This window comes from Rhamphochromis longiceps, linkage group LG14 (assembly GCF_057381845.1).
Source record: "Rhamphochromis longiceps isolate RC_006_pf linkage group LG14, R_longiceps_female_GT1.1, whole genome shotgun sequence".
NCBI lineage: Eukaryota > Metazoa > Chordata > Actinopteri > Cichliformes > Cichlidae > Rhamphochromis > Rhamphochromis longiceps.
In genome coordinates, this window is record NC_140570.1 from 23937070 (window position 1) to 23950229 (window position 13160).

At 43.1% G+C, this 13160-nt stretch overlaps 1 protein-coding gene across 1 annotated transcript in view; it reads left to right on the top strand.

Moving 5' to 3' along the window:
* The window catches only part of dscaml1 (Down syndrome cell adhesion molecule like 1), a 101273-nt gene that overhangs the window by 59666 nt on the left and 28447 nt on the right, over window positions 1-13160 (top strand). Inside the window, exons 4-10 of the mRNA XM_085380212.1 lie at window positions 1256-1402; window positions 1513-1791; window positions 2814-3089; window positions 5112-5411; window positions 7774-7916; window positions 8547-8676; window positions 12501-12779. Coding sequence (XP_085236338.1) covers window positions 1256-1402; window positions 1513-1791; window positions 2814-3089; window positions 5112-5411; window positions 7774-7916; window positions 8547-8676; window positions 12501-12779 — 1554 coding nt within the window. The remainder of the gene's footprint in view (window positions 1-1255; window positions 1403-1512; window positions 1792-2813; window positions 3090-5111; window positions 5412-7773; window positions 7917-8546; window positions 8677-12500; window positions 12780-13160) is intronic.

The window sequence follows — 13160 nt, forward strand, 5'->3', positions numbered from 1 at the left end:
ACAGTCACCATGTTCTTACACTCACATACACTCTCACACACACAGACACTTGCACAAATGCACGCACACACACTGTAATAGCATTCACATAACCAAACAATCTGCAATCTACTACAAACTCTGAAGTGCACACTGTCTAAAATAACCCTTTGGGGGGAACAGAATACAAAAAGACTCAGAGAAGCGGAAAGAATGAAACACTGAAATACACTCTCCTCATCTCCTTTCCTTCCTTCTCTTTTTCTTCTCTCTCACATACACACATGTGCAGATACTCTGTCTATTGACATGCAGATAAATCACAGCCAGTCCAAGCAGTCACTGATGTGACATGAAAATGACGCTAATCTGCTGTTACCATAACACGCACCGACACATCAATTATTAAAGCTTACAATAACTCCCCACTCTCTTTTCTCTTTCTTGTTCCTCTCAAATGTCTTTTTCCCGTTGTGTACATCTCACTAAAAGAACGGGACAGAGTCAGTTAAAAGCACCCATGTGTTCGGGTCTTTTGATGACATGTATATTATAGAAGTGCTTTTTATCTTCCAAAAACTGTGATTTTTTTCCTTACAAATATGCTCAGTGTTGGTGAAGCTAGTAGCCCCAACTCTTCAGCAGCGCACATATGCTATATGAACAAAAGCTCTGGGCCACCTACCCTTAACACCTACAGGAGCTGCTCAGCCATTAAAACCCTTGGCATGAAGCTGCTAGTGCAAAGTTTTTAATGCTGATGTTAATGCCAGAGCAGGTTTGGATCTCTGCAGTTATTGATTTGGTGACTTTTAAATACTTTGTCTACACTGTAATTGAATGCAGCCTGACACTTTGAAGTGCTTCCTAAACACTTCCACTTTACAATAATACCACTCACAGTTGATCATGGAAAATCTAGGGTGGAAAACCGACTTGTTTGGACTGTGGCATCCTATTACAGTGCCACACTCAAATTCAGTGAGCTCTTTGGAACAACCCGTTCCTTCACAAAAACGTTTTTAAAGATAGACTGCTGTGCAGTGGCAATGGGACTGAAAACATCGACTTCAAAGACTAAGAGTTGGGATCCGATACTTGTCCATATAGTGCTTATAGGGTTACCTTTGTGAATCTTGAGAACTTATACATGTGTAATTAAATGATCAAATGGAAAACATGCTGTTATTATTTAGCCCTACGAAAGATAAAACAGGACATACATAAACAGCATGTATGTTTTTTTGACCCGCTCCTGTTCTGCTCTCCTCTACAGGCAATCGATTCTTCCTGACCTCATTTGGCGCGCTGTACATCTCAGAAGTGCAGAAGGAAGATGCCCTTTCCACCTACCGCTGCATCACAAAGCACAAGTACAGTGGAGAGACTCGTCAGAGCAACGGAGCCAGGCTCTCTGTTTTGGGTAAGCAACAATTTACTCTATGAAAAAGAGACTTGTGTTTAAGTTTTAGTTTTTGAGATTTTTGGTGTTTGAAATCAATAAAACCTTTTTGTGACCTTTATAACCTACAGACCCTACGGAGTCCACCCCGTCAGTGCTGGACAGTTTCCAGTCCAGTGAGGTGCAGGTGGGGCATAATGTGGAGCTGCCCTGCATCGCCTCTGGATATCCAAACCCGACCATCCGTTGGCTAAAGGATGGTCGACCATTACCAGCAGACTCGCGCTGGACACGGCGCATCACTGGTCTCACCATTTCAGACTTGAGACTCGAGGATAGCGGCAACTACATCTGTGAGGTCACCAACAGCTTTGGCTCCAAAGAGGTGACGGGTCACCTCAACGTGATAGGTGGGTAAATTTTTAATTTGCCTCTCCTGTCCTCCAGTGTTCCCCTAATAGCAACTGAGTGCAATAGGCAGAAGTAGTAAATGTGACATCAGGACACAAACCGCAATAGAGACATCTTTTAAGCTCTGTCGGTTCTGCCGTGGCCACCCTCGTCTAGGTCGAGCATGAGCTTGATATTTAAGGATGGCTTGCTCCCCCACTGTGTTCTCAAACCGCAGTGAAGCGTCTCCACAGTGACAGAGAACAGTGGTCATGCAGGCCTGTAGCTCCATTTTCCGATGGGTGTGTGAGAGAGAGGAGAAGGTTATGGAATATATACAATAACATTAATGTTAATATAAGAGATGTTAAAAGGTGACACACATAGAAGACACAGAACACTTAGAGGAGGTTATGGAGTTGGTAAAGATAAGAGATGAAATTTGAGGGTGGCTTGAGACGAGTTAGTGGACGCTGAGTACACTGGCCACAGGGCACATCATTGCACAGCCTACAAACCTCAAGTGACAGGGCATGCAAGGTGGGACACACACACACACAAATTTGGACAAGCATACAGTATATACACTCAGTGCCCATGAAGAAAGTCTTACACATTCATTGTCACAGAGACACACATGCTCACACACATTCAGCAGCCTCCAGCACCTAACACCAGCTGCTTTATTGCTCACTGACATTTTCTCCCCTTTTCGTCTTTCTGTCTCGGTTTTCCTCGCTGCTTAGAGCGTGCACGCACACACAAACACAAAAAGTCAGAAAAAATGATATACATACAGAAAGCACAGACTTATTATACCAACATGTTATTTGTGTTGAACAGCACAGAATAGCTCAATAAAAATTGCTCTTGCGCAACAATGCAAATAATACACTTTTTAGTGCCCGAGGGACACGCACCAGTTTTTGTACCTTCAATATTTGGGTAGCAACTGGCTTCTGTGCTTGCTTGCTGCTTACCGCTTCATCCCTTTTTATTTTTTAATTTACTTTGTCTTGCCTGTTCCTTCTACCACCTTTAGAGCCACTGCGGGTTACCTTGTCTCCCAAAAATCTGAAGACAGGGATCAGCAGTACAGTCATCCTCTCCTGTGCTGTTCAAGGTTCTCCTCACTATATGGTGTCCTGGTACCGCAACACAGAACCTGTTTTGCCTGATCAGCACTTTTCCATCCAGGGTGCTCACAATGAGACGCTGTTCATTTCTGCTGCACAAAAAAGACACTCGGGTGCTTACCAGTGCTTTGCCACACGCAAAGGCCAGACTGCCCAGGACTTCTCCATCATTCTCCTAGAAGGTATGGAAAATTATGCTTCTAATATTTGTAAGAAATTGTCTATGTCTATTACTCAAAACTGTTCACATATAGAAAAGGAAAAAATAATAAACAACAAACAGCTTTTTGTTGATTACTATTATGCATATACTGTTACAGTGGTCTATACTCATATTAACCCTCTGAAGTCTAAGCAGTCATTGTTGACCATCCCAGCCCAACCACAACCATACTTAATCCTAGGAAATCGGAATATATCATTTTAGTTTTTATCAAATCGCTCTCTTACAGAAAGTCAAAGAAAGTAATCATTCCAACTTAAGCATGAAGACATATCCATATTTTTCCCAAACAAGTCTACTTTGCCTTCCTCCATAAATGTTGGAGTAACCAGCTAATCATCTCAACGTAGAGTACTGCACAAAGTCCTGAGCTACTCCTTATTTCCCTATATTTTCCTTACAAGGAGCCCGACTTGAAATTTTTATTTTTTTGTAAGTGGTCTTGAGCAACAGTTGTTCAAGATTTGTTTGCTGCGTTTTCATCCATATTCAGACCAGTTCTTGTACCTGGCCATTTTCAGAAGAATGTGTTTTGTATGTTTGGGTTAAGCCATTTTCCGCTGAGCAGGTCTGCAGATGTCCGTCAGCACACAGAGCAGAGATCTGAGCAAGAGCAACACCAACAACTGAGTGAGAGGACTGTTATTGTGTGTATATGGATAATAGCAAACACTGAAATACATTTCTTGCCCAAGCAATGAATTTTGTTGGCTCAAATTAAGCGTTTCTTTGCTCAAAATAATTGTATCCTCAAAATGCAACATTTGCACTTGCAAAAATTTTTTATGTGCGCTCAGAATAGAGGCTCAAAAATAACAGCATAGAAAAAGTGTCATATTTTTGTATGGTGTGCAATGTGAAACTGGACTGAAAGTGGGTTATAAAAGAAGAAGTGGCAGGCTCGGAAAACTGTTTACAGCAGATGAACAAGACTTGAAAACCATGTTCTTATGAAATAAGAAAAAAAAATCCAGCAAAGACATGACATAGGACCTGAGAGATGCATCTGGCCCTTTAGTTGATCCATATACTTTTTGCCAAAGCCTCATCAGAAATGGTCTCAGTGGAAAGGTGGCTGTCAAGAAGCTGTTCTTAAGGGAGGGAGACAGGGAGAAAAGGCTGAGGTATTCCACAAGAACTGGACTAAAAAGCAGTGGCAACAGGTCTTATGGAGGGATTAATCCAAGTTTGACATTTCTGTTAAAGTTATTTTCCAAATTTATTTGATGAAATCAGAAAAGAGGTACCAGGTACCAGCCATTTGTGAAACACGGTGGAGGATTTATGGTGTGGAGTTGCATTTTCAGCCAGTGGTGTTGGGAATCTTGTCAAATTGATGAAATTATGAATGCAGAAAAGTGCCATCAGAATTTGATCCGCCATGCAATATCATCTGGAAGGTGTCTTGATTTTTCTGCACTGATCCCAAACAAGCTGCTAATGCAATAAAATGTCTGAATAGAAAAACACAGAGTGGAACACTTTCAGTCGTGGATTGGCCTCCCCAGAGCTCAGACCTCAACATTACTGACCCAGAGAATGGGTGACAGAATGGGCTTGCCTAAGAGAGTTCATGCTGTGTTGAGGGGTAAAGGTGGTCATATCAGATGTTGACTCTGTTGTTCTTGTATACACTGTGTTTCCACTGCCCCCCACCCCTTTCCCGTTTTCCTAGCAAAATATAATGGCACAATATTTTTACAAGTAGTATATGTGAGCCAACAGCACAGGCTTCATTCTGCTCTAAAGACTTTGTTGCTCTGTCAGCGAAAGAGGAACTTGTTAATAGGGTCATCTCAGGGACACACCTCTGGCTACAAATACAGAAGCCCCGCCTACCTGCTGTTCAAATTCTCTTTGCTAGGGGCAAATCAGAAGAGAGTGGGCTTAAAGATTGAACTCGGGAAATTAGCTTAGAGAGGAGCAAAAGTAACATTTTTCCTCCAAATTCACACTTCACATCTCTTGTGATTGTTTCCAGATGGCACACCCCGTATTGTTGCCTCCTTCAGTGAGAGGGTGGTTGTCCCGGGTGAACCGTTTTCCCTGATGTGTGCTGCCAAAGGAGCGCCTCCACCCACCATCACTTGGACCTTGGATGACGAGCCTGTGGCCAGAGATCTGTCGCGTGTCAGAGCCAGTCAGTACACCCTGTCTGACGGCAGCACCGTGAGCCACGTGAACGTCAGCAACCCACAGATTCGTGATGGTGGAGTGTATCGGTGCGCCGCACGAAACTCAGCCGGTAGTGCTGAGTACCAAGCGCGCATAAACGTAAGAGGTGCCTGTCTACTTTTCAATATCAGTCATACGGAGGCTTCTCATAGCCTGACCCCTACCCCACCCTCTCCTGTACCCTTCTATATCTCTCCCTCTTTCTCTGTATGTGTTTTGCTTCCTCGTATATATGTATATTTTCAAAATTTCCTTTTTTCCTTTTTTAAATTTATTTATTTTTGGTTGTTTGTCCATCTTTCTATCTACACATTAATCTTACAAGGGAGTGTATTTTTTCTTCACTAGCCCTTATACTCTGTCTCGTTCTGTCTTCTTTGCTGTGCAGTTTGGGTCCTCCAGCTGCATATGTGCTGGTGTAAACTCATGCATAGATAAGACAAATACACCAAGTCATCCATCAAGTTTATCTAATTATATTCACATCAATATGTACACACATATGCATGCTTGCAGGGAGATAGAATATTCAAATGGAAACTTTCCAGCTTTATACTGTGAGTTGTTAATGGAGAGGACGTGACATTAAGGTAATCTGAGACTTGAACGAAGAAACCTAAGAAGGCACAGAAAGACAGAGATGTAGGTGAGGCAGAGTACTTGAAATGGGAGAAGAATAAGAGAAGGGGAGTGGCAATGTATGTTGAGGGAGTGATGGTAAACTCTGGTGACAGGACAGGTGATGTCACTGTCGTCTGAGATAACAAGAATGAGGAGTGACACCACTGAACAGGGCTGTATCACTGTCTCCATCTCCCTCTCTCTCACACACACACACTCTCTCTGCTTTCATTGTCCATTGGTGAGATGTGTAGTTGTGACATGTGAGTCTGCCCGAAGCAGACATGCCAGAACGATCATTGGAGTGAGAATGAGCCCCGCTGCCAGAGAGTTTCAAGCCCACATGCAACACAAACTGACACAAATACAGCCACGACGCGTACATGGACACAGACATTCAGAAATGAAACAGCAGCACAGCGCTATGCTTATCCACTCACTCAAATGTGATACGCCCAACTTATCTCATTCAGCGAGGGACCCACAGCAAGCATTCTGAGCCACACAGACATAGTTGAGCACACGCGTGTCACACAAACACGGTATCTGTGTTTGTGTGTGATGGTGTTGCTGAATAATACATCTTTGACTCGTCAGAGCTGCGACTTCAAAGGTTGGCACATACTGCGAAAGGGAGGGGAGAGAGACAGAGGGAAGTGAGAGGTAGGGGGACGGGAAGGAGAGACAAAAACAAAGATACAAGACGAACAGTGGCGAGGAGGTCAACAAAGAAGTGACAGATGATTGAGTGATAGCTCACAGTGTCTTCCAATGATGCTAAACAGAAACACATTTTGTGTCGGCCTGACTGCCTGTCTACCTGTCTACCTGTCCTCAGCCTTTCTCTGCCTCTTGGCAAGACTTTATACTGAGGTAGTTGAGCTTTTTACTAGTTGCTTGTTGTGGTCACTATTGGACCACAACATTTTAATAACAAGTTTGTCATAATTTAGAACTGTGGAAAAGATAAAGCGCATTTCAGACACTGACACAAACAAGGGAGGGTTTTTACACCCAAAGATTTGCTTTGAAACCGTCAGAATTGGTTGGTCAGCATGAATGAAAACTCTGTTATTACTGGGCATGTAAAAGTGCTATCTTCTCACAAAATGAAGTACAGAATAAAGTCAAGTGTCATTTTAGCAGGGGGTTTTTTCCCATTGGTTTCACCCACTCACTTTCCCTTTCTCTGTATTTCACGCTCTCTTTTTAGAGATGTCATGCAGTCAATTATATTAAATCCCGGTGTGTTTAAATGTCAGTAGCATTAAATAAAATTATCATCTCTAGCCCAGTCTGACCTGTAAACAACAACATGAACGTTGGTGTTTTCTTCTTCTAGTTTCCGTTTGCTCCTAAAAGAAACAGTGCAAATTATCAAAAGTAGAAAGATATGAGCCACTTTTATCCAATTTATGCCCCGCCTAAACCTGAAAAAAAAATGTAGTTCATGTTTATAAGGTTATTTTAGTAAACGTCTTAGTATATGTAATCTCCATAAACCTAAAAAAATTCCTTAAGATCCCACATCGGTGAGAAATGAGGTTAATATATTTTCCAGAGAAAACATCTGAGGGTGGGTGAGAAACTGTTTCCACCAGAAAAGAAACTTAACACTAAGGCAGGCCATTTTAACCTCTCTTTCTCCCTCTCCTCTGCAAGCTTCTCTCCTCTTCTGTCCACTAGCCTTTCCCTACCACCCTCCCCGTTATTCCTAAAATTCCCGTGACCTGCTTCTGACACCGTCAATTAATACACTTCTTTTTTCCTCCTCTCTTCTTTTTGATCAACCCATCTCTCTTTCTGTTTTTCCATTTCTCTCCCCATTTGCTTGCTCTCTCCATCAGGTCCTCCAAGGATTCGGCCAATGAAGAATATCACCGCCGTAGCAGGAAGAAACACTTTCATAAACTGCCGTGTGATTGGGTACCCTTATTACTCAATAAACTGGTACAAGGAGGGACTTCTACTGCCTGACAACCATCGCCAGGTAGAGTTAGTGCTCTCCATTTCTGCTCCAAAATAAATGAATAACATGAATAAAAATATATCTTGGTATTGGTTTTTCATACAGCACTATAAAGCATTTAATCTATACACATATTTCTCACTGTGTGTATAGATTATCCGTAAGAGGCTTGTGTTCTTGTCGTTTAACAGCTGTTATTTAGAAATATTGTATATTTACTGTAAAAAAAAAACATAATGAATCTCATAACTTAGAATAACATAGCTGGACAAAATTACAAAAATGTATATGTATATATATTAAAATTGTTAATTTATTTTTAGACAGTGTGGCTCTGCATAGAGCAGGTGATCTTCATACATCCATTTTATAATGAAAGCTTAAGCAAGTGTTTAACCATAAAAAGGGATTTTGCTGTCTGAAACACTGACTTAATGATCAGTGGCATCGCTGTTACTTTTTATTGTATGATACAGGCCTGTTACATTACACTGTTTTGGTCCTATTTGATTTAGTAGTGTACAGAAAAAAAACCTGTATGGAATCTTGAAAATCCTTAAAAATTGGAAATAAATTAATTTGCAAAGCAAGTATGTCTCATATGTATGAGCATCCTCTTATTTAACTTCAATACTGCTGATGTCTGTCCAGGTGGTGTATGAGAACGGGACTCTAAAGCTCAGCGATGTTCAGAAAGGGATGGACGAGGGGGCCTATGTCTGTAGCGTGCTCATCCAACCGCAGCTCTTTATCACACAGACTGTTTATGTTACTGTCAAAGGTAAGTCACAGAGGTCACAGCTTTGAAACAGTAGCTGCTGGTCGGTATCTGTTTTTGGGTAGCTGCATACAGTAGAGGCATTATGACATGAGAATGCACATAATCTTCTCTCAGTAATGTAAATTCTGTAAAGGGAAAAGAGATGAATATGCTACAAGCAAAATTATATAGAACCAGAATTTATAGTAATCTGACTTTGTTTTACTGTGTCAAAAAAAAAAGAAATTATGAATGCTAATGAGAGTGATTGTAAGAGACATGTTGGGGAGCAAAACTGGTTAAGAGCAAGATGGTGTGAGTGAAGCAGAGGGAGAAGACAGAACAATGCTGTATGCATTGCCTCTAATAACCCCTGATTAAGGGGCGGAGTGGCCTAGTGTGAGCTCTCAACCACTCAGCAATTACATGGAGCAGGAGAGCTATTATATACGATTTGTGTGTGTGCATATCATACTCATGCATATATATATATATATATATATATATATATATATATATATATATATATATATATATATATATATATATATATATATATATATATATATATATATATATATATATATATTCTTGCCAAGAATACCAGAGGCGCAAAACACCAGCTACTGGTAGACAGAACAATCAGCCGAGACTGCAAGACCAGACTGACCAACCTGTGCACTGCCTGGATTGATTACAAGAAGGCCTATGACTCAATGCCCCACAGCTGGATACTGGAATGCCTAGAATTGTACAAGATCAATGGGACCCTAAGAGCCTTCATCAGGAACTCAATGGGGATGTGGCGTACAACACTAGAGGCCAACTCCAAGCCCATAGCACAAGTCACCATCAAGTGCGGGATCTACCAAGGAGATGCTCTGTCCCCACTGCTGTTCTGCATAGGCCTGAACCCCCTCAGTGAGATCATTAACAAGACTGGCTACGGATACCGACTACAGAACGGAGCAGTTGTCAGCCACCTCCTGTACATGGATGACATCAAGCTGTATGCCAAGAGTGAACGAGACATCGATTCACTGATCCACACTACCAGGCTATACAGCAATGACATTGGAATGTCGTTCGGACTGGAGAAGTGTAGTCGGATGGTAACAAAGAGAGGGAAGGTAGTCAGAACTGAGGGGATTGAACTACCAGAAGGCAACATTGCAGACATAGAGGACAGTTACAAGTACTTGGGGATCCCACAGGCGAATGGGAACCATGAAGAGGCCGCTAGAAAGGCTGCAACCACCAAGTACCTGCAGAGGGTCAGGCAAGTCCTGAGGAGTCAGCTGAATGGTAAGAACAAGATCCGGGCCATCAACACGTACGCCCTGCCCGTGATCAGGTACCCTGCTGGGGTAATAGGCTGGCCAAAGGAGGAGATAGAAGCCACTGACATAAAGACAAGAAAGCTCCTTACCATGCATGGAGGGTTTCACCCCAAATCCAGCACCCTGAGGCTGTACGCTAAGCGGAAGGAAGGGGGCCGGGGACTGGTGAGTGTCAGCACCACAGTCCAGGATGAGACAACGAACATCCAAGAATACATTAGGAAGATGGCCCCAACTGACCGAGTGCTCAGTGAATACCTCAGGCAGCAGAAACCCAAGAAAGAGGAGGGAGACGAGGAACCATCATGGAAGGACAGGCCCCTGCACGGTATGTACCACCGGCAGATAGAGGAGGTGGCTGATATCCAGAAATCCTACCAGTGGCTGGACAAAGCTGGACTGAAAGACAGCACAGAGGCACTAATCATGGCAGCACAAGAACAAGCTCTGAGCACAAGATCCATAGAGGCTGGGGTCTATCACACCAGGCAAGACCCCAGGTGCAGGCTGTGTAAAGATGCCCCAGAGACAATCCAGCACATAACAGCAGGGTGCAAGATGCTAGCAGGCAAGGCATACATGGAACGCCATAACCAAGTGGCCGGCATAGTGTACAGGAACATCTGTGCCGAGTATAACCTGGAAGTCCCGAGGTCAAAATGGGAGATGCCCCCAAGGGTGGTGGAGAATGGCCGAGCTAAGATCCTGTGGGACTTCCAGATACAGACGGACAAAATGGTGGTGGCTAACCAACCGGACATAGTGGTGGTAGACAAACAGAAGAAGACGGCCGTAGTGATCGATGTAGCGGTTCCGAATGACAGCAATATCAGGAAGAAGGAACACGAGAAGCTGGAGAAATACCAAGGGCTCAGAGAAGAGCTCGAGAGGATGTGGAGGGTGAAGGTAACAGTGGTCCCCGTGGTAATCGGAGCACTAGGTGCGGTGACTCCCAAGCTAGGCGAGTGGCTCCAGCAGATCCCAGGAACAACATCGGAGATCTCTGTCCAGAAGAGCGCAGTCCTGGGAACAGCTAAGATACTGCGCAGGACCCTCAAGCTCCCAGGCCTCTGGTAGAGGACCCGAGCTTGAAGGATAAACCGCCCGCAGGGGCGTGCTGGGTGTTTTATATATATATATATATAAAATGTGTGTGTGTCTGTGTGTGTGTGAGAGAGATGACTATGAGTGTGTATTCTGCATGTCACCTTGTATGTTTGTCTCTGCTCTCAGCTGCAACAGAACAATGTGTTTGTTTTAGGATGTTGTCGAGTATAAGCGTGCAGTGTGTGTGTGTGTGTGTGTGTGTGTGTGTGTGTGTGTGTGTGTGTGTGTGTGTGTGTGTGTGTGTGTGTGTGTGTCTGTTTGACATTGGCATGATGTGTGAAATTTGTGTGGCTCAGTGGTCTGTGCATACTTGCACATGTGAGTATACAGGCACATTTGCGTGCATGCATACGTTTGCCGGGTTTAGGTATGTGCTTGTATGAATGTGTGCTTGTCATGTCTTTGATTTAATTAGATGAATTTTAACGAGGCCCAGATTAAATCCCCCAGATGTCTCAGCTGTAGTCCCCCCCACCTCCACCAACAACAACCTCTACTTCATCCCCCACTCCAAACCACCACCATCACCTCTGCCGGTATCCATGGTAACACTCTTCTTCCCCCTGTGGATGGGGCTCTAATTAGAGCAGCTATTATGGGCTGGTTTTAGCAGGGCAGGGTAGGGTGGAGTGGAGGGGTTGGTAGGGGGCACAGGCGGCTGCAGAGTGGGTAGTGGGCTAGTAGGCCGGGCTGCAGAAGCTTTTGGGAGTGAAGGCTTAGATGAAAGACTCAAGAAATCATGTTTTTGATCCAACAGTCTCACAGTCAGTTGGACCACTAGTTTACCAATCAGACTGTCAGCTGAAAATGATAGATTCTGAACCATGCCCAGTCTAACACAGTCTTTTTTATCTCTTCACTGTTTTTCTCATTTCACCTCTTCTCCCTTTGCACCACTCACTCTCCCACTCCATGTCCTCGAGATGCCCCTGAATCTTCAAAACTGTCTGTCTTCCCATATCCTCTCTATGCCTTCACATCTGACTCGGTCTCTCTTCTCTATACTTCATTTATTCATATCTGCCTAAAATCTGTGTCTTCACCTTTTACTCACCCTGCTCATTTAAACAGCCCTCTAACTGTTTTCATTCATTTTTTTCTTTATTTCCATTCTCTCTTTGCCTTAGACTGACTTCTCTCTATATACCCTTTATTTCACCCCGCTGCCTGTCCTTGCCTTTTTATGTACCCTTGCCTTTTCCATTTTCCACTCTCTTTCATCCAATCGTTCTATCTCTTTTACTTATCTTCTTTTATTTCATTTCACTATTTCTCCCATTTGTCTCTGCATATCTATTCACCCTCCCACTATTCCTTGGACCTTGTATTTCTCTTATTGGTTTTGGTTATTTTTTGGACTCTTTCATCCAATTTCTCTGTCTTTTCTACCTGTCTCAGTTCCTCCACTGATCCAGCCATTTGACTTTCCTCCGACTTCCATCGGTAAATTGATGTACATTGCCTGCGTGGTGTCGTCTGGGGACATGCCCATACGCATCACATGGCGCAAGGACGGCCAGGAGATCGTGCCCTCTTCGGGCATTACTATTGACACGAAGGAGTTCATGAGCTCCCTCCAGATATCGAAGGTGTCGCTCAAGCACAATGGCAACTACACCTGCATTGCCAGCAATGATGCTGCCACTGTCAGCACAGAGAGGCAGCTCACGGTTACAGGTAAGAAAAGAAAGAGCACAAAAGAGAGAATATGAAAGAGATATTTAGAAAGGGATGAAGGAGAAATGGAGGAAAAAGGAGCACTTTGGAGATTTGGTATTCCACTTGAATAAAGATGGAGGACCTGGATGATAGAAATAAAAATGGTCAAAAATCAAACAGCAGAAGTGATTTTGCACTGGATCCTTAACTTCTAATTTTGATATTCCAATACCTTTTTGGTTTAATGCCAAATTTTTCAAAACACAACACAACACAAAAAAGATAAGATTTTTAAAGTATTACAGGACATCTCCACATCCCTCAAATAACATTTGATTTTTCTCTCTTTAATTATCAGCACATTAACACTCGAAGAAAGGGTTATTTTTTGCGAAGTCT